Raw genomic sequence first — 22199 nt, 5'->3', positions numbered from 1 at the left:
CTGTGTTTCAAGATTAATATGTGTGACTAACAAGTGTTGACCTTAAAAACTCCTGTCAATTAAAAGAGCTCATACTTATAGACCGTGGTTTGAGAATATTTAATCACAGTGTTGAGAAGGGGCCAACTGGCAAGGGCTCCTTTTGGATTCATTCTCTCAGATGTCTTTACAATAAAGAAGACGTCAATCTCCCAGAGCCTTCTCAGTAGTGGCAGACAAAAGAAACCTGAAAATAAATAGCTTTTAACCTTACATACTAGAAAAGAGGACTCCATCCTTTCTCACTCTTTTAAAAACAGTTTCCACAATGCAAATCTATAATAAAAATCCAAGTATGCTTCTGGAACTTTTAAAAAAGTACTTTTGAAGGCCAGGTATAGGGCAAGTGATTTAAAAGACACATTTTCCTAAATGAAATCACAATCTAAATAGAGTGCTTTGCAAAGTAAAGCTGTCAGTCACTAATGGGCAATGAAACACTTCATGGAAAGCAATCAACAGTGATATTGTTGAGGTGGACTGAGTTGTCACAAAAACAACCCCCCCCAGCCTGACCTCCTGAGTTTCTACTTCAAAGGATCGCTAATCACAATTGTAAACTCTCCTACCCCAAAGGATCGCTAATCCACAATTGTAAATTCCCCTACCTCAAAGGATTGCTAATCCACAATTGGAAACTGCTGGGTATAAAGTTTTGTTATTTCCCTTGCTTGGGACTGCTCTCCTAGGATTGCATCCTGGGGACAGTCGCCGGCCGGCTCCAGTAAATGCTCTCTATTTTCTAATTTGGCGTGTGTCTGGTTACTCTCGGCCCGTCCATTTCATTTGGAGGTCCCACCGAGATTGCCCTCTGGGCACCAGACACGGGCATCTCTGGAAGGCCAGGCTTCTCACCGTCCAGGGGGTGGCCACCAGGAAGACGTTCCCTGGCCCCGAATGCTGAGATAGCCCGTGCGCACCAGGCTGCCCGGACCACAAATCCTTAATTGGGCATAGAGCAATCTGTAATCTGTCTGTTCTGGTGAGTACTCTTCTGAAGTAAGTGGCCAGGCTGGACGCAGCTGCAACGCCCTTACTGACCTCCACGGGACGCCGTGTGAGAGTCCTGCCTGTCTGATTGTGTCTGTCCGGCGCCGATGTCACTGTGTGTGTGTGTGTCCACTGTGCGCTCCGTGGTGGGGTGGGGGGGGGAAGACTTCCTGCCTCATTCTCCAGGCTGTTCGGAGCTGAGATGGGTTCGTTCCCCGCTACTGTGTCAGGAGCATCCAGGGTTTTGACTGTGTCTTTTTCCCGTTTTTGCGTCTACTGTGTGTGCGTGCGTCTATCTACTATTTGTTCCGTGGGGGGGGGGGGGGGGTAAATTCCTGTCTCGTTGTCCAGGTTGTTCGGAATCGAGGCAGTTTGATTCCCCTCTACCCTTTCTTGACTGTGTCTTCCCTGTGTCCGTGTTTGGTCCTTGCTTACGTGAGCACGTCTATTTGTTACTCTTTTCTTTCTCAGTCCTTAATCCACCATGGGACAGGGACCCTCAAGCCCTAAGCCAGGCTCCCCTCTCTTTATTGTCTTACGGAACTTCAAACAATATCGGCGTATAGCAAAAGGTTATGGGTTTCAGGTTACTAAAAAGAAATTAGCTCTCTTTTGCCAACAGGAATGGCCCACCTTCGAGGTAGGCTGGCCCCCGGAGGGTACGTTTGACGTCTCGGTGGCCGGCCGGGTAAGGGGAATTGTCTATGGTATACCTGGCCACCCCGATCAGGTCCCCTATATCACCGCCTGGATTGATTTCAAACCCCCTTCGGGACCACTACAGGTCCAGGCCCTTTCAAAACTAAGACCAGGAACGAAATCAAAGACGACCTTTAGCCGCAAGCCTCCCAAAAGTCCTAAGGTCGTCACACAGCTTTCTCCTGTCTTACCACCCCCTGATTCTGACCCCCTAGATCCAGCTGAGTACTCCCAGTCCCAGGTTTCAGATCCACCCCCGTACCCAACCTCAGGGTCTCTGAGCCCCTCAGCCCCTCCTCTGATAAGTCCACCCAGCCCCTCCTCTGATAAGTCCACCCCATACTCGAGCAGGTGCTCCTTATGGCCCTTCTAATTCCAGTTTGACCCCAGATTCCACTGTGTCAGCGTTTCCCCTGCAGCAAGTTCCTTCCCCTCCCGGAGAATCAGGGAGACCGTTCATGGTATATGTTCCCTTCTCCACCAGTGATTTGTACAACTGTAACAACTGTGTTTGGTGTTTGGAAACACCAAAACCCATCCTTCTCTGATAAGCCCCAGAGCCTAATCGCCCTCCTAGAGACTGTCTTTTATACTCATCAGCCCACCTGGGATGACTGCCAGCAGCTCCTCCGGGTTCTTTTCACAACCGAGGAGCGTGACAGGATTCTTTTAGAAGCCAGGAAGGGAGTTCTGGACCCAGATGGACATCCCTCTACTGACCCGGGGCGCCGTAACCACATCTTCCCTGAGAACCGGCCCAACTGGGACCCCAACACTGATCGCGGTAGGGAAGCACTGGACAGGTATCGCCAGTTGTTGCTGGGAGGGTTACAGGCAGCAGCACGGAAGCCAACCAATATGTCCAAAGTCAGTGAGGTTAGACAGGGCAGGAACGAGTCCCCAGCTGCATACTTGGAGCACCTCTACGAGGCATATCGAACCTATACCCCTATCGACCCAGAGGATCCCAATAACCGGAGAGCCATCGTAATTGATTTCGTAGCCAATTCAGCTCCGGACATCCGTCGGAAGCTACAGAAACTTGAAGGTTTTGAGGGTAAAAATCTGACTGAACTCATGGAAGTGGCCAAGCGGGTGTTTGACTATCGTGAAGAGACTCAAGACAAGCAAACTCGCACGGTCGCAAGGGCGGTAGTGGCAGCTTTAGCACAGGTTCCAGGGGAGGCTCAGAAGCAAGGGTGGAAAGGAAGGCGGGAGGGGCCAAACGCTGGGAGCCCCTATAAGGGTAAAGGCTTGGGAAGGCCTCCTTTAGCTCGGGACCAGTGTGCTTACTGCAAAGCCATGGGCCATTGGAAATCTGAGTGCCCTAATCGCGGGCTGAAAGAGAAGGCAGAGCCTTTATTGACTTTGAATACAGACTAGGGGTGCCCCGGCTCAAAGTCCGTTGTGACTCTTGACCCCCTGGAGCCGAGGGTTACTCTCAGTGTTGGGGGTCAACCTGTCTCATTCCTAGTCGACTCTGGAGCTGCAGCATCGGTCCTGAAATCCCCACTGGGCTCCCTCTCATCATCCACTGTGCAGGTCCAGGGAGCTACTGGACGAAAATAGTCTGTACCCCTCACCACTTCTCGGGAAGTCCGGTTAGGGAAGGGCCTAGTCTCCCATTCATTTCTAGTAATGCCTGATTGCCCTTACCCCTTGCTTGGCCGAGATCTCCTACACAAGCTTCAGGCTATCATTTCCTTTAAGGGACCTAACCCCACTCTCGGGTTTAACCTGCCACAACTTGTTCTCACCTGCCCGTTGTCGGAGGAGTCTCGCCTCCTCCCCCTAACGTTTTCCCCAGACCGCCCCTCGACCACCTCCACCCCTACTTCCCTAACTCTGTTGAACCATTTCAAAGGCTTGGTTCCTGGGGTCTGGGCTGAGACCAACCCGTTTGGTCTAGCAGGACACCAGCCCCCAGTGGTGGTCCAGCTCTCGTCCACAGCAACCCCTGCGCGTGTCCAACAATACCCGTTGACTCGAGCTGCCCTTTTGGGCATCAAGCCTCACATCGATCGACTCTTGGCGGCAGGCATTCTACGACCCTGCCAGAGCTCATGGAACACCCCCCTACTTCCAGTTCGCAATCCCGGGTCTGGAGACTTCCGTCCTGTCCAGGATCTACGAGAAGTCAACGCCCAGGTGGAAACTGTACATCCTACTGTACCAAACCCGTACACGTTGCTGTCTTCCCTGGATCCTGCTCGGACTTGGTATACTGTTTTGGATCTGAAGGACCCTTTCTTTTCCATTCCCTTGGCACCAGTAAGCCAACCTATATTCGCTTTTACTTGGACAGATCCTAACACTGGGACATCCTCTCAGCTCACCTGGACCCGGCTTCCCCAAGGTTTTAAGAACTCCCCTACACTTTTTGGCTCAGCTCTGGCCTCCGACTTGGCCGCCTTCCGGGTCTCGCATCCGGAGGTCACTCTCCTCCAGTATGTTGATGACCTTTTGTTAGCTACTTCCTCTGAGGCAATATGCAAAGATGCAACTCTCCACCTTCTCCAGTTGCTTGAAGCTTCCGGCTATCGTATCTCTGGAAAGAAAGCACAACTGTGCTCTCAATCCGTTGTTTACTTGGGTTTCACCCTTCGTTCCGGTCAAAGGTTACTGTCTCGGGGCGTGTAGCTGCCATTTTGGGCATGCCCGCCCCGAGGGACCGCCGCGGGCTCCGGGAATTCCTGGGGATGGCTGGATACTGTCACCTCTGGATCTTGGGGTTTGCCGAGGTTGCCAAACCCCTATATGAGGCCCTAACTGGTGAACCCACCCAATTTGTTTGGGGACCACGGCAGCAGGAAGCATTCGACAAGCTCCGAAAGGCGCTGTCCAGCACGCCTGCCCTCTCCCTGCCAGACCTGTCCAAGCCCTTCCGCCTCTATGTGTCTGAGTCTAGAGCTATGGCCAAAGGGGTTCTGACCCAGCCCCTGGGGCCCTGGAATCGTCCTGTTGCCTATCTATCCAAGCAGCTGGACCCTGTGGCTTCCGGGTGGCCCTCTTGCCTGCGAACTGTGGCGGCCGTTGCCTTCTTGGTTAGGGAAGCCGCTAAGCTCACCTTCGGGCAGCCTCTTGAGATTTCAGCATCGCATCATCTGGAACAGCTTTTACATTCCCCGCCGACAAGATGGATCTCAAATTCACGCCTGACTCATTACCAATCCCTACTCCTCGATCCCGCGCGCATCACCTTTGCTCCTCCGGTCACACTCAACCCGGCCACCCTGCTCCCTGACTCCCCTCCTTCCTCCCCTATACATGATTGCCTGGACACACTGGACTCCATCCACACGTCCCGCCCTGGACTTACTGATGTTCCTTTAACAAACCCAGACCTAGTGCTCTTCACGGACGGCAGCAGTTTTGTTCAGGAGGGGATCCGCAGGGCGGGTGCAGCCGTGGTCACTCCGGTTGAGACCCTCTGGGAGACCGCTCTACCCCCCGGCACATCTGCTCAACGTGCTGAACTCATTGCCTTAACTCAAGCCCTTAGACTCTCTGCAGGAAGGGAAGTTAATATTTACACAGATAGCCGCTATGCCTTTGCCACTGTTCATGTCCATGGATATGTATATCTCCAATGGGGACTGTTAACCTCGGCGGGTAAGGAGATTAGGAACAAGAGTCAGATCCAGGAACTGCTGGATGCTGTCTGGCTTCCCAAGGAGGTGGCGGTAATTCATGTTCCTGCTCACACCCGTGGAACTGACCCCCCGACCGTATGGGTTGGGAGGGTACCGTTTTCTCCTTGTATTCGTGGACACATTTTCTGGATGGCCGGAAGCATTTCCAGTCAAAACTGAAACTGCAACTGTAGTGGCCAAAAAGCTGTTCTTTGAACTTATTCCTAGATTTGGCCTGCCTGCCTCGATAGGCTCTGACAACGGCCCAGCATTTGTGTCCACAACAATTCAAAGCCTATCAAAGATGCTGGGATTGAAATGGAAATTGCACTGTGCATATAGGCCTCAAAGTTCAGGGCAGGTAGAGAGGATGAATAGAACTCTAAAGGAGCACATTGCTAAACTTAAAATAGAAACTGGCGATAGCTGGGTCAGTCTCCTTCCCTTCGCCCTCCTCCGGGCCCAGTGTACTCCCAATTCCTCAACCCTCTCTTTATCTTCATATGAGATCCTCTATGGAGCCCCCCCTCCTATTATTCCAAGAGTATCTGCAGCTATTCCAGCCCCAGATATCACTAATCCGACTCTTCTTAAGTCCTTCCAGGCTTTGCGTGAGGTCCAGAACGCTGTGCGCTCAGTCCTGAAAGCTGCGGGGAAAGAACCAGACCCTGCAACTTCATCGGACGCCCTGTCACTGGGAGAGTGGGTCCTCACTCGCAAGCTTCCAGCTGGACCAGCCCTGGAACCACGGTGGACGGGCCCGTATCAAATTATCCTCTGCAACCCCTCTGCCGTCAAGGTTGCCGGCCGCAAGGCATGGATACATCGGTCACACATCAAGAAGGCCCCAGAGCCCAACTCCACCGCCTGAACAGCAGAAGCAGTGTCCGACCTAAAGCTTCGACTCTCCAGAACTTGACTCTTCTTCTCTTTCTTTTTGCTTGTGAGATGACTTTGGGTGACCCCTATAGCCCTACCCCATCCAGGTGGATTCTCTCCCGAACTAACGATGGGACCACCGTCCAAGCTCTCACCAGTTACGGAGCCCCCACTTTCAGGTTTGACCTCTGTGCCCTCTTGGGACCAGGATGGAATCAAAACCGGGCTATGCGGGACCCTATCGCTGGGGGAAGGGGATACTGCCCCACTATTCCCACCACTCCAACCACACCCGGGGCAGGGGAAGTGAGAATCAGAAGTATTGAATTCTATGTTTGTCCGGCCACGGGGAATCCTTCCTGTCAGGGTAGTAATCACTTTCACTGCGCAGAATGGGGTTGTGAGACTGTGGCCAGGTGGATTCCTAGGGGCGGCCGGGACCCCCTAATCACCCTGGAGAGACAAAGCCCCCTCCCCGCCTCCTGCTGGCCTGGGAAATGTAACCCTATGATTCTAACAGTCAAGCAGGACACTAATGACTCTTGGAATCTCGGGCATTCTTGGGGTTTAAGGTTATACATGACTGGGTGGGATAATGGGGTCCTTTTTACCATTCAGAAAATCGCAGTTCCCACCCGTACACTCCCAATAGGTCCGAATCCCATCCTTAACCCACAAGCCATGTTGACTCTCGCCCCACCATCTGTTAGGGACCTGGTACCAGAGGCTCCCGAAAATCCAGAGACCCTCACTAACCTAGGTTCCCCCATTTTTGATACACTCTCTGCTGTCCACTCATTCCTAAATTTGTCTGATCCAAACATAACCACCTCCTGTTGGCTGTGTCTGAATCCAGCCCCCCCCTATTTCGTAGGAATTGCTATCGAACTTAACATCACCTCTGTGGGAAAGTTGTCTTTAAGTAAGTCCAAACGACCCTTTGCCATACCTGCCCGCTGTAACCCAGACAAGCCTAGACTTACCCTAGACGATGTCCAGGGCAAAGGAATGTGTTTGCTCGGGCCTGACTACCCGCTGCGGTCCTCCCCGTTCAACGCTACGTGCACTTCAGTCATTCTTATTTCCCCCACATCCAAAAGCTCTGACCTCCTGTTAACCGCCCCACCTGGAGTATGGTTCGCTTGTACCAGAGGACTCACCACCTGCATACAGGACATTCGTTTCCTCAACCCGACCGAGCTCTGTGTAGTGGTGCGTGTCTTTCCTCAGGTATATGTCTACTCAGAGGAAGGGGCAGCTGAGCATTTTGGCCTAACTCGCTCCAGGAGGGCTGTACCTATCTTGGTTCCTATATTGGTGGGACTCGGAGTAGCCGGCTCCGCTGCTGTTGGGGCCTCAGCCCTGATACAGGGGAAAGCCAACTACGGTGCCTTGAGTGCACAGGTAGACAGGGACCTACGCTCCTTGGAAGAGCTAGTCTCACACCTTGAGACTTCCCTAGACTCTCTGGCCGAAGTGGTTCTCCAGAACCGCCGAGGCTCGGACCTACTGTTCCTCAAACAGGGAGGCTTATGCATGGCGTTGGGAGAAACCTGCTGTTTCTACGCCAATCGGTCTGGAGTTATTCGGGAGTCCTTGCAAGCCTTTAGGCAGCGGTTAGATAAGAGGGACCGCGCACGGGCAACGGGGTCTTCTTGGTATCAGACCCTGTATAATTGGTCCCCCTGGCTAACCACCCTACTCTCCAGAGTGGTGGGCCCTCTGGCCCTTCTCCTCCTTGGGTTACTCGTGGCCCCTTGTTTCATAAAATGCATAACCCGCTATGTCCAGAAACGAGTGCAAGCACTCCAGTTGTTTGTCCTGCGTCAATCCTATGCTCCTCTGGACTCTGATGAGTCCCCCGTCTGACTCTTTTAGTCCGTGAAAAGGGGGGAGTGAGGTGGACTGAGTTGTCACAAAAACAACCCCCCCCCTAGCCTGACCTCCTGAGTTTCTACTTCAAAGGATCCCTAATCACAATTGTAAACTCTCCTACCCCAAAGGATCGCTAATCTACAATTGTAAATTCCCCTATCTCAAAGGATCGCTAATCTACAATTGTAAATTCCCCTACCTCAAAGGATTGCTAATCCACAATTGGAAACTGCTGGGTATAAAGTTTTGTTATTTCCCTTGCTTGGGACTGCTCTCCTAGGATTGCATCCAGGGGACAGTCGCCGGCCGGCTCCAGTAAATGCTCTCTATTTTCTAATTTGGCGTGTGTCTGGTTACTCTCGGCCCGTCCATTTCAATTGTCTTTTTGTTTCTTCCTGTTGTATAATGAGACCTGAGCTGAATCATAAAACCATTCACCGGACAGATAAAAAGCAGATTATTGAGTTTAAATAATAATTGTGGAATGAACCTTGAAAAAAGGAGAGGACGAGCTGGTCCAGGAGAATGGGAAAGTGGCAGAACAAAAACACACTCCTGAAATAAGTCTAGTTCAGAATCCAGGCTGGAGGCAGGTATAGCAAGACCTTTTATATCATCTCTTTGTTTTACAAGTATATATTAGCAGCAGTTTTCTTTGTCTAATAAGATCTCTGCAAGAAATTTAATTTCTTTGTTAAATCCCGATACACATTTTTAATTCACAAAATGAACCTAAAGTCTTCTCTTTTAACTTATCTTGAGAAACACAAAATAATGTCGACCCACTTTTATATAGTTCTTATCCCTAAGGGATACAAAGCATTTTATAGACATTTTCAGATTTATCCTTGAAAGTTCCCTGTGATCTAAATAAAAGCTCCACTTTTTACAGACACTTAACTAATGAACACTTACACAGACTGTCACATCTGAAAAATTCAATTCAGTTGAACATGCATTTTAAAATCTTAGTGCTGGAGGGGTCCACAGTAATTGTAGCTCTCACATCTCCAACTAATGGTCACCTAGTCTATGCTTGAAGCCCTACCTCCCAAAGCATCAGATTCCTTATGATGTACCTAAATGTGCCTCTCTGGAACTTTTGCCTATTGATCCCTGTCCTGATCCCTGTCTAGACTGTCTTCCGCATGACAGGCCCGTCAAATACTTGACAGCTATCACATCTTCCCTATGTCTTTGCTATACCTTTCTATTTCTCCCAGTCCTCACACTGAATGGTTTCTAGGCCTCTCACCATCTTGATCATCCTCTAGGATGCTCTCCAGTTTGTCAATGTCCTTCCTAATACACAGCACTCAAAACTGAACCCAGTAATCCAAATGTGGTCTAACTGGAGCAGAATGCGATGATATTATTATCTTGCTTGTTCAGGATACTACACCTCTCTGGATGGGATCCAAGGTCACACTAGATTTTTTAGCTGCCAAATCACACTGACCACTCATATTATGCTTGTGGTTCACTACAACACCCAAAACATTTTCAAACACTTTGTTATTTGGCTATGTCTTACCTAGTACTTGTAAAATTGATATTTTCTGGTACTCATTGTTTTGATATTTATCTCTATTAAATTTCATTTCAATAAATTTGGCCATCTTTCCAACCACGTTAAGATCTGTTTAGATCTTGGCCCTTCATCCAAATTTAATAAGCCTCTGCCTATGCTTTATCCAAGTTAACAATAAAGATTTTAAACAACATAGACCCCAAGTTATAACTATACTTTGGATCTGTTCATTGAACCAATTCTGAATATGGCCCTTACCTCTCTATTCTCTTCACAATGATAACATGAAAGATCCTGTCAAATCCTTTGCTTAATACCTATATAAGCTACCTAAATCTATAGTTTTCACTTGAACAACAAGTCTACTCATCTTATCAAAATAGGAAACAAGGTTAGTCTGGCATGCTTCCTTTCATAATGAAGTAGTGCTGGCTGGCTCTTACCACCATAAGGGTGGGGTTGATTTACTCAACTCCACCCCACTTAAAGTTAAGTGGTGAGGGCCCCAATCAATTCAATCATAGGCCTTAGACTTAGAAGGTGCTAGGTGGCCTAGAGGACAGAGTTCAAGATTTGGAGTCCAGAAGATCTGAGTTTGAATTAAGCCTCTGACATTCCCTAGCTGGATGACCCAGGACAAGTCACTTAAGCTCTCACTGCCTCAGTTTCCTCATCTGTGAAATGGAGATAATAAAGCACCCACCTACAGTGTTATTGTGAGAATTAAATGAATTAACATATTTACAATACTTTGCAAACTTTAACGCTATTAATGCTAGCTATTATTATTAACTGTAAAAAGTACTTTGAACTAGAATGAGTTGCACAAGAATCATGTTTGGATAGGCCAAGGAAATTTGGTCATGCCCCAAGGATCATCTATAAACTGCCAAACAATCCAGAAGCTTGAGTTAGTGTGGCACTCTTATTAAACCTTTTGAGAAGGAAAAATCTGTCTGGGAGAGAGAGTATTACACTTCAGCTTTAGTCAGGTCTCCTACTCCACCCCAGAAAAGGACCTTATGAGCTCTGAAGGGTGCAGAGGATTCTGAACTTGGCATCTTCTCACCAGCATTTGAGCATGGCACCCTCACACCCTCTGCCCCTTCCCTCCCCTGCCTGTCTTTGGACCCCCATAGTGGCCAGATGCAGCAGTGCCTGCACTGAGGTCCAAGGACAGAAAGACAGATCGATTATGCTTATGGAGAACTTCTTGAGCATCCCACAAATGGGAAAAGACTTTCAGAAACCAGGAGCTTCAGGTTATACCTTTGTCCCATTACTCACTAAGCTAGAGCTCACTTTCCCCTGGACTCTTACATGTATTTATGGGTCACAAGACTTTGTTTTAGGAGGGGATGGGTTGTTTTGTGCCAACTGTTCTTACCGTATCAATCACCTTAGTAAATATCCTTTTCTAAAAGTTAGGAACACAAACCAAAATCCTCCATTTGGAAAGAAACTCTTTACAGCCTGGCTTAAACCCATCTTTCCAGCCTTATATTTTACTCCTCTTTATACTTTCTACAATCTAGTCAAATGGCCTCTTCTCATCCAACAACATTCCATCCCCTATCTTTGTGCCTTTGCACAGCCTGTCCCCTATGTGGGCAATACAATTCCTACCAGGCCTGCACATCTTAAAATCTCTAGCTTCTGTCAGAACTCAGCTCATGAGATCTTTTCTGATTTCCTCTCCCTCTCACCCCAACTCTTAACTTGTTGTTCAGCCACGTCCAACTCTTTGTGACCCATGGACCATAGCATACCAATACTGTCCATGGAGTTTTTTCTAACAACGATACTGGAGTGGTTTGCCATTTCCTTTTCCAGTGGATTAAGACAAACAAAGGTGAAGTAAATAGCTCTGGGTCACACAGCTAGTAGTGTCTGAGGCTGGATTTGAGTGCAGGTCTTCCTGACTCCAGGCCCAGTGCTCTATCTACTGCACCACCTAGTTTTCTTCATTAGGGATACTGCCAACAAACAGCCACTACATTCCCACCCCACAGATGAACTGTTCCGCCTTCTGGTTGTAATTACAGCATTTTCCCTTTAGGCTTCTTCCTTGCCACTTCCCTTTTTGTGGGGTGAGTGACCAGCCTTTCAATATTCTGCTGGTGGAGAACTAGCCGGGTCCTTCGAAGGTTCCTCATCACCAGTCAGACCAAAGCAGTGGTGGTCCACTGCTTCCTCCTGTGTCAGTGACCCTGTCTATGTTACAGCCTGCGTCAAGGCCCTGTCACTGCACTACCTGCTAAGGCTGGTCTTCTTTCCTTGCCTCTCTTCCAATGGAATCATGTGTGTTACTTTCCACTCCCAATTATTCTTTCTGGTGTTGTACCTTCTGGGCTCTGTCAGGAAGAACAAAATGACAGCTCTTGCATCTTCCCCTTCTCAAGGCTGGTTAACTGCAGACAGAGGCTTGAATTTAAACATTACATCAATCAGGAATTTTTCCTCACCCTCCTAAGTTTACTGTACTTCGATCCTTATAGGTGGAGAAGGGAGTTAAATAATTTGAGTTTAGGTCCCAGCTCTAATACTAGGTACATGACCTGGACAAGTCACTTAATTTCTCTAAGCTTCAGTTTCCCTACCCCAGTTTTATACTGGGGTAATAGTATCTGTACCACCTACCTACCTTATAAGGTTGTTTTGAAAAAGGGTTCATACTGATATGATATTGCTTGCCTTTTCAGTGGGTTGGGAAAGGGCTGGAGGAAGGGAGGGAATCTGGAACTCAACATTTTTAAAAAAGAATGTTAAAAATAAATTGATGATTTAAAAAAAAAGAAGAGATCTAAAAAAATTTTTAAAAATGAAAATTTTATATCCCCTTTTATTGTCCTGTATAGTCCTTTACTTGCCTGTGTGATGCAACTTTCACAGGCTTCTGCTATTTGAAAAACACCTACCATTCAGGGGGGTGCTAGTAAACTTTTAACAACTCAATTTTCTCCTTCAAAATATGTACACAGGATACCTTTCTAAGTGTAATTCTGCATTACTGACATTTTTTCCATCACTTTTTTAACATCTAAACCAGGGGTGGGGAACTTGGTCCTCAAGGCAATACGGGGCCCCCTGGGTCCTTTGACCCTTTGACAGAATCCAAACTCTGTGAAACTGCACTTGAGGTCCTATAGTGCCACACATGGCCTCCAGGCTACAGGTTCCCCACCCTGATACAATTAGCAAAACAAGAAATTTTAAAAAAAGGAAAAGGGTTTGTAACCTTAAAATGTTTTATAAAAGTGAGCTATTTTCATCATCATTGTTTTATTCCCCTTGACTTGAGGTTCCTGCTAGTAAAGAGGCTATAGTCTCAGGAGTCACTGAAGACTTGGCCTGGTGAATAGTCCAAGGAAAGTTATAATAATGATAGCACATGTGCTCAAATTGGTCTGTCTGTGACCTCATCAATTCAGAACTCTTTGAGTTAGGTGCTATTATATCCATTTTACAGATGAGGAAACTGAGGCTGGGAGAGGTTACGTGGCTTGGTCAGAGTTACATAACTAATAAGTATCTAAGAAGTCCAACACTATCCCTTGCTATCAAAGGGTACCCTCCCTGTCAGGGTCCCAGTTCCACAAGCTCTGGAGTTACAAGGATAAGGGGAACCCCCTTTGTATGTTGGCAGTTGCTTGTCAGGGTTCCTTGAATACTATCAGGATATCCTGACTTCTGACACAGTCATGCTTGAAAGAATAGTAAAGGGCTAAAAAGATGTTCAAGTGAACAAGCATTTATTAAGTGCCTACTAGGTATTTGGAATTATGCTAGGAAGGGAGATAGATACAAAGGTTAGAATGACAATATTCCCTGCCCTGTAGAAACTTGTCATGGATGTAGATCTTGTGACATGAAATAATCACGTTTAGTACTTTGGTGAATTCTGTCCCTCAGACTTCAAGTAGCTTACAGCCCAGACAAACGTATGAGACATGCCAAAGAGGAACATAAACCTAGGCACACAGAGAAAGATAGCCAGACAACTAAAATCCCAGAGCTGTATAATTCTGCCACCAGGTTCTTTTTGCTTTCCCTTCTTACAAAGCACAGTTATCAAACTTGCAGCCCCAGGAACCAGATTAAATGTAATTCAGACAGGTTTGACAAAATAAATACAAATACAATACAATAAAGATAATGTTAATCAACATGCAATAGGCAGGGATCCACTTTTATCTGATTCTGACACTGCTATTATAAAGCCCACAACCCACCAATTCTGGAAGATAATGCAAGCCCTCTCCAATGAAATACAATATATGTTTGTACAGAACAAACTACTAACTTTTAGTTAATATACAATCTTAAGTAATTATTATCCTAAAACTAAAAGGGGATGGCTCATCTTCTTTAAATGACTCAAAATAATTTTTTTCAAAGACACTAAATACTATTATTACTGACAGTAATAGCAATCATAACAATATATACTCTGTATTTAGAGCCTTTACTCATAACCCTGGAGTGTGCCTATGATATATCTGTTATTCATAGCACACCAATTAGCTTAGAAGGTTAAGGATTAAAGTTAGAAAGGAACTGGATTGATTCTGCATGAAATAGGTGGAAAATAAAAATGGAAATGAAGTCTATAGCAAGAGTTCAGTGTTCTTTCAAGTAATTTATGCTCTGGCAAAAAATAAATCACCACTGTGAATTAGGAAATATGGGAAAGAAAGTTTGGAGGGCAGGTAACTTTTGCTAATTGCAAAACTATACATAAATCTAGGACATTACTGCTAAACTATAGCCACTTTTCTCTAAATAAGAAAACTTTCTTCCAATGAATAGTATCTTTTTAAAACTTCTATTTCCAATTACGGTGGCATTTGATTTGATTTGTCAAAGCTAAATTTAAAAAAAAAAGGATACCAGAGACTCCAAAAAATATCTCTGGGTATAATTTTTACACAGTTTTCTCTGTCACCTATAGCCTCATTTTAATGAACCATTTTCTTGGCAATCCTTATAATTATAAAAACACAAAGCTTTTGAGAAAATTACAACTGTTCATTTAAAGGAAGACATCACTATGTAATATATTCTATATTTATTTGGCTTTGTAAAAGGATGTGGAAGTGACCTTAAGCTAAAGCATCAAAACTGGAGCTCCTAAACCATATTTTCAAACTGGAAAGTCTTCCATCTCCCAGGGATGGACTCTGTGTCTGTCATCTGAGAACTACCCAGGTCAAGGAGAACATCATCATCATTAAAGAATCACTACCATGCGATAAATTTTTAATTTTTTTTTTTTTTGGTCCATGGAAACTTAAAACCATCCACTAAGAAGCAAAGGGACTTTGATTTACATCAGAGGGGGGAGCATACAAACTGAAAAAATCATAGATCTATTAAAGCACTGACTAGGACAATGAAGTTTTACTGATTAACCAGTCCATCAACAAATCCTTATTAAATGCTCACTGTTAATAAGGCACTGTGGTAATTAAGCGCTGATCAGAACATGACCTTTAATTTCAAGTTATGTTCCTATTATCAACACATGATAGAAAGTTGTTCCATATCCCTTTTTAAAAACTAAAATCCTAACCCTTTCTATTCAGATAAAAGACATGTTCCAATTGCTGGTACGGTGCTATGGTGGCACAGTGAAAAGAAAACTGACTGGTCTGCAAGTGAGATGGGATTGAGTCCTGCCCCTACTATTTATTAGCTGTGCAACTTTGGATAAGTTGTTTAATCTCTCCAGGCCTGCTTCCTCACCTGTGGAGTGAGAGAGATGTCTCCAAGGTCCTTTCCAGCTCTAAAAATTCTAAGTATGAGATAACTTGAATTTTAAAGGAAAAAATAATGGTTTTATGAAGTAATATTGAGCTGTCAACACTTTCATGGTCTTGAATACTAAGCGGTCATAGTTACAAATTAAGATCACTATTAAAGCTTCATATAAATACGATTGTCCCCCTTCTCCCCCCTCCCAATAACTATGGTAGGTTTTTAAATTTCAATAATTAGCTAGATGGATAGAGCACCAGGCCTGGAGTCAAAAAGATCTGAGTTCAAATTCAGCCTCAAACACTAACTAGCTATGTGACTCTGGACAGGTCACTTAACATTGTTTGCCTGAGTTTCCTCATCCTATAAAACGGTATAAGAAGAAAATGGCAAACAACTCCTGCATCTTTGCCAAGAAAACCCCAGATGGGGTCATGAAGAATCAGACGTGACTAAACAACCAGAACAAAATAATTTCAATGTAACAGTATTTTCCCTTCCCCAAACCAACCTGATTTGTCTTCTGAATCATCAAAGTCCACACTGAAGGAATGACCACTATTGCTGATTATTTTAGCTGATGTTGGATCATACTTGATACTGAGAGGCCGGAGAGATGAGTCGTATTTCACTTCTTTGGTATTGATCTCAATCGGAGATTGGTGATCCCCATCAGCAATTGGGAAAAGTTCACTCCAATGAATAGGGCCTATGATGATAAGAACTAAGTAACTTGGTTTGTTCATTCATTTATATTTATATACATATATACATATACATCCATTGCCTTTGGGAGATTCTGAAGATCACCTGGTAGAGTAAGATACCAGACACTTAAGTCCTTTCTCGAACTGAACTGCCAAGCATTCAAACTTCCAGCAGACAGCACAACTCCGATGGGCTGGCCACGATGTTCAAAAGCAAAACATACACTTGCCAAAAAGACTATTCTATGGAGGACTCGCAGAGGGCAAGCATTCACATGATGGTCAGAAGAAGTGATACAACGACACTCTCAAGGTGTCTCTTAAGAACTTTGGAACTGATTGTGTGACATGGGAGACACTGGCACAGTACTGACCCCGAATAGCGTGTCCACATCAGAGAAGGTGCTGTGCTCTATGAGCAAAGCAGAATTGAAACAGCTCAAAAGAAACACAAGATGCACAAATTTAAAGAATCCACCCCAAATGTTCACTTGGACTATTTGTGCCCGACCTGTGGTAGAGCCTTCCAAGCTCATATTGGTCTCATCAGTCACAATCGGACACACCGTAAACTTGACTCCAGCATAGTGATGTCGTTTTGCTCCTCTTTGAGAACGAAGGACAACCACCATCAATATATATATACACATATATATATATGTATACACACAAACACACACATATAAATATTCTATGCAGGCCTCCTTTGGGAACTACCATGTCTTAGGTGCTAAGAGACACACAAAAAGGAATGAAATGATCCTTGACCCCAAGGGGATGACTGTCTAGTTGTAATTTATCGCTTTTTTTTCATTATCAATATAAAACCCTTTGGTTTTCCCTATTTAAATTTCAAATACAACTTTTAAAATATCTTCCCTTTGTATATGAGGAAGTCATACACGTTTACCTAATGTTCTTTAAAAGAAGCCTAACTTCCAAAGAAAACCGAAAAGTCATTATTGGAAAAAGATGTACTTTCTTTTCTGCTCTCAGAAACAGAATGTTGGCCTTCTGCAAACAGTATCGGGCAGCAACCCACACAGGTTTACAGAAGGTGAGGCAGAGACTTGGGAAAGAGAGGGCAGAAGAGGAGGGCAGTATTCAAGGATGCCCTTCAACAATTCATAGACTTCATCTGTGCCACTCTTTCCTCATCTTGGAACTCTTAAGTAAAACTTGGCAAACCATCAATGTTATAGTATGGAGCACAGGCTCAGGAAGCATGACACTCCTTCACATATAGTAAAACAAACATCCTACCCCATATTTCAACATAGAGAAGGCTGGTGGCCAGAGGTGACATGAGTAACCTATGAATTTTTGCTTTCTCATACTACTATGAATTGAAAGCCTATCTCTTCTCTTCAACAAAATCGGTAGGAAAGGTACAGTCACCTGCATAGTTGAACCCCACTTTATAGGGTTGGGCTTGCAAGCAAAGGCTTTCAGAGGCTGTTGATTTTCTCCTAGATACTATGCTTCCAATTTGCATAGCAACCACCAGTTGAATAGTGGTGACTAATTTCAATTCTTTTCTCTAAGTGGCTAAGTCGTAACCTAGTCAGGATAAGTACCTAAAGAGTATTTAACATACTAGGATGCAAACGATGCTTCTTCTATTGGAAAAAAAAAAACCCAACAACCCAGCTCTTTATTAAAATAAAGCATAATTCATGATTACTAATATCTGAATGAAGGGGATTATAAGTTAAAGCAAGATTTAAAGAAAATCCAACACCCTAGACAGACTCTTATAACTTTCAACTATATTTTCATACTGCTTAATCTCGCCATGATTTCTTTTATCTTACACTAATGAGGAATCTTTAACTTTTTCTTTCTTTTAATGCTTCCCTGAGGTCAATACAGCTATCTATACCATTTTAAGTTAAAAGGCTTTTCAGTTTACTTCAGCTCTGTATCCAACCCAGTGAACTTAACTAGAAGCTTTGCTTGTCAAAAGCCTTCAATTACCTGCTTTCAACTTCTCAGAGAGGACAGATTAAGTTACTTATTAGTTCCCTCATCTAGGTCTCTAATCAAATACCACTGTGTAACAGTCCAGTCTTTTTGTACTTCTTTTTATGAGGCAGAAACTTCTAAAACTGGAGTTCTAACAGTTGACAAGCTTTGGCTTAAGTGGAAGAAAATTAGGTTGTAGATGGACCATGAAAATATACATAGCATATATTTACTATCCTGCATCTTTTTCCCCATCAAGACTTTTCCCTCTCCACTAACTTCTCTCCTTATCCAAAGTCCTTTGAAGCTCAAAGTTGGCATACAAGCTACTTTGCATCAAATACCAAAGGTTACCTATTAACTAACTATTGTATAGAGTGTGCTGCACCAGCAAACCTGCTTCTTAAAGAAGTTATACTTTCTTTTTTTGAGAGCATGTGATTTAAAACACATTTTAAAGTGACACGCACAGTTTCAAAACTGAGTTATGCAATAGTTTCTCTAGAGCAACTCAATGCTATTTGAATTCAGTTCTAAATTCCTGGTATATGAATGCTCTATATCCAAGACCAAAATCAACAAATAAAGCCTATCAAATACCCTTTGGGTGGCCTAGTTTCAGATACTTTGTCCAACATCACGATGAATTTATAAGGGGAAGAGAGAGACATATATATTACAGTCCCAAGCAGAGATTCAAGTTATTCCTTTGCTCAAAACTTTTCTAGGCCTGACAAAAGAGCTTAGGAATGAATATGAGCTTCTCTGGAAGACATACATTTCCATTCAATACCCCTACTGAGCAGGGATTTTTTTTTTACTCCCTTCTGAGCAATATGCACACTGCTGGCATCTAGTAACAAATACTTAACAATAATGACTCCAGCTGAGAAGGAAATGAAGAGAAATGCATTTTTCTCTTTCAAAGTAGGAGGTGAAATTAGCCAAATATAAAATTGTAATTAAGACCTCAGCTAGGAAGAAATTCTCTAAAAGAATAGCATTCATTAATTATACTTCTAAATTTCACCTGCTGCCATTAACTTAACTAGCACATTCATTATAAACTCCATGAAGCCGGAGTATAACACTAATTAGAAAAGAAATCCATCTTTCCATCTTTCCATCTTTCCTAGGGTGCATTCTACAGTTTGTTTACTGTTTACCACACAACACACAGCACAACACAGAAAACTGAATTTTGTTTTATAGTTTTATCTTTGGTAAAAATTAAAAATATAGAAATATATTTACACAAAATATACAAATCTTACATAAAAATATACATTACAACATAACCAATACTTGGTTCATTATATAGTGACCTAATTGACAGTCATCCACAACTTGAATTCATTGAGTGATGATTAGTACTTACTGGCATTTAAAGCAGAAAAACTAGAATTATTGTTATACTCTATCAAGTTTAGGATCTACATGAACAAACATGCACATTATTGTTGGAGTTGTTTCAATCCATGAAATCTATGCTTTCAGTAGTTTTACAAATAGTAATTCTTAATCTCGATAGGGGGTAGGGAGGGTTAAGAAATAGCACCAAAGTAGCCACAATTCACAGAAGAATCGCATACCTAGGACATGGGGCATAACCGTTAGCCAGACTGCCGTGTGCCTGGCTCCTGTGCAGCCCCAGCTGCCCCCCGGGGGCCCCGAAAAAAGAGCCCCTTAAACCCCTGCATGTTGCAATGGTCTGGACACGTTACGTCCGACCCAGCGCTGAGAAGCGTCTGGCACATGGCACGCCTCGATTCATTAAGAAAAAAAATACATTGTTGTTTGAGTTGATCCGATTAATACTTCTGACTTTAGTTAAGCAGTTACTACAAAGCAAAGGTTAGCAAGCATTTCAGGAAATTATTTAGTGATGGGTTTTTGTAACCATGACAATGATGACACATACCAACTCTCGCCAAAAAAAAATTAATGCTTTCCAGGGCAACACGTCACAGACCCCACCAGCCCTTCCCCGGCTGGGGTTTTGCAAACCGACTAAGGAGGAACCAGAAAGTTTCCTCCAACTGCACAGAAGCAGCGGGGCTGCGCCCTGCCCAGCCACCCCCGCGGACCCCAGCTGCGCGTCCCAGGCACTAGGAGCAGCGTGAGCCGCGCGCCCCGCAGAGCTGGAAACCCCCGCCCGGCCTCGGCTTCCCCCAAGCTCCCCAACTCCTTTCCCTCACCGTTGTGCTCGCAGTAGCCCCAACTGAGCCTGGACATGGTTCCCGGGGGATGACGAGGAGGCGAGGCCGCGTGGGACTTCAGAGAGGACCGGGAGGACCGAAGCGGACGGACGCAGCAGCCTGCGCTCCTCCAGCCCCGCTCGCCGCAGCCGGCTCGGGAATGAACTTGAAGTCGCGCGGCCCGCCGGCGGGGGCGGCCCCTCCCAGGAGACTCCGCTAGGGGGCGGTGCTCCCAGCCGGGGAGGGCAGGGCGCTCGGAGCCGCCCCGGGAGGCGCACCCGGAGGGGGAGGGGAAGGAGGGGACGCTATGGGAGCCTTCTCCCCGCGTGGGGTCTGGGGCGGGCGGAGACGCGGAAGAAGCAGTGAATTGTGCGGTGCACTCACCCTTCCCCCCAGCCCCCCAAGTTAGAGTGGAGCGGATCGCGCGGGCAGTGATTGGGAGTCAGAAGACCTGAACTCAAATCCCAGCTCTGGCATGGGTGACCGTAGGCAAGGCTCTTTAACCTCTCTTGGCCTCAGTTTCCACATCAGTAAAATGCGGTGGATAGCTTCTAAGGTCCCAATAATAACAATAGCAGAGTAGCCTTACAGACAATATGTCACTGGGTACTCACAACAGCCCTGTGAGTGGATAGATGCTATTAATTTCCCCATTTTACAGATGAGGATAACAGGAAAAACAGATTAAGAATGTGCCAGGGTCTCAGGGCCAGAAATCATTTGAAGTTACATCTGAACTCGGGTCTCCCTGACTGAAGGCTCAGGGCGCTATCCACTGCTCCACCTAGCAGCCCCAGTAAAAGTGAGAAGGTTAAAGTAAATGGTCCCTAAGATCCCAGGATTGCTAATAACAATAACTAACATTTATAGAGTGCCTAGTATATAAAAGTAGCTTTACGTTTATTATCTCACTTGATTCTCATAAAAGCCCTATGAGAGGGAGGTGCTATTATTTCCTTCCATTTTACAGATGAGGAAACTGAGGCCAACAGAGGTTAAGTGACTTGCCCCGGGTCACGCAATCAGTAGGTCTCTGAGGTCATATTTGAACTCGGGTCTTCCTGATGCCAGGTCCAGGGCTCTATCCACTGCACCACCTCACAGACTCAGTAAAAATAAGGAGGTTGGAGTAAAGGGTCTTTAAGATCTCTTCCAGCCCCCTTCTCTCTTCTGACACTGCTGCAACCCTGCTGAAGGCCCTCATTAGCTCATGCTTAGCCTGCTGGTTGGTCTCCCTGCCAGATCTCTCTCCACTCCAGTCCATCCTCCACTTTACTCCCAGAGTAATCTTCCTAAAACTCAGGTCTGACCATGTCACTCCCCTACTCAATAAAATCCCGTAGCACCCTATCACCTCCAGGATGAAATACAAAATTTCTGTTTGACGTTCAAAGCCCTTCATAACCTGAACTGCCTAACACACAAACACACCTTTCCATTTTTCTTACACTTTTCACTCCCACATTCATTCTCTGGGAACCAGTGATACTGGCCTCCTTGCAGTTCCTCCCACAAGATACTCCTATCTCCTGTCTCTCAGCATTTTCAATGTCTGTCTCCATACCTGGAATTCTGTCCCTCCTCTTCTCTGCCTCTGGGCTTCCTGGCTTCCTTCATGTCCCACTAAAACTCCCTCTTCTATGAGAAACCTTCTCAGACCCACCTTCACGTTGTGCCTTCTTTCTATTCTAATTAATCCTCTATAAAGCTTGTTTGTACATAGTTGTTTGCATGTTTTTTGTTGAGTCATTTCAGTTGTATCTGACTCTTTGTGATCTCTTTTGGGGTTTTCTTGGCAAAGATACTGGAGTAGTTTGCCATTTTCTTCTCCGGTTTGTTTTACAAATGAAGAACTGAGGCAAACAAGGTTAAGTGACTTGGCCAGGGTCACACAGCTAGCTAGTAAGCGCCTGAGGCCAGATTTGAA

General features: G+C 45.2%; 1 protein-coding gene across 2 annotated transcripts in view; it reads right to left on the bottom strand.

Moving 5' to 3' along the window:
• The window catches only part of LOC114054222 (carbonic anhydrase 13), a 54725-nt gene extending 34309 nt beyond the window's left edge, over positions 1-20416 (bottom strand). For both annotated transcript variants that reach the window (XM_027877397.1, XM_027877396.1), the window contains exons 1-2: positions 20273-20416; positions 15914-16111 (exon numbers count right to left, since the gene is read on the bottom strand). In XM_027877397.1, coding sequence (XP_027733198.1) covers positions 15914-16111; positions 20273-20309 — 235 coding nt within the window. In that variant the 5' untranslated portion in view covers positions 20310-20416. The remainder of the gene's footprint in view (positions 1-15913; positions 16112-20272) is intronic.
• Between the last annotated feature and the right edge of the window lie 1783 nt (positions 20417-22199).

Source organism: Vombatus ursinus, unplaced genomic scaffold, assembly GCF_900497805.2.
Source record: "Vombatus ursinus unplaced genomic scaffold, bare-nosed wombat genome assembly UNPS02014812.1, whole genome shotgun sequence".
NCBI classification, from domain to species: Eukaryota; Metazoa; Chordata; class Mammalia; order Diprotodontia; family Vombatidae; genus Vombatus; species Vombatus ursinus.
Note: the sequence above shows the minus strand (reverse complement) of the source record. Positions and strands in the feature narration are given on the sequence as shown.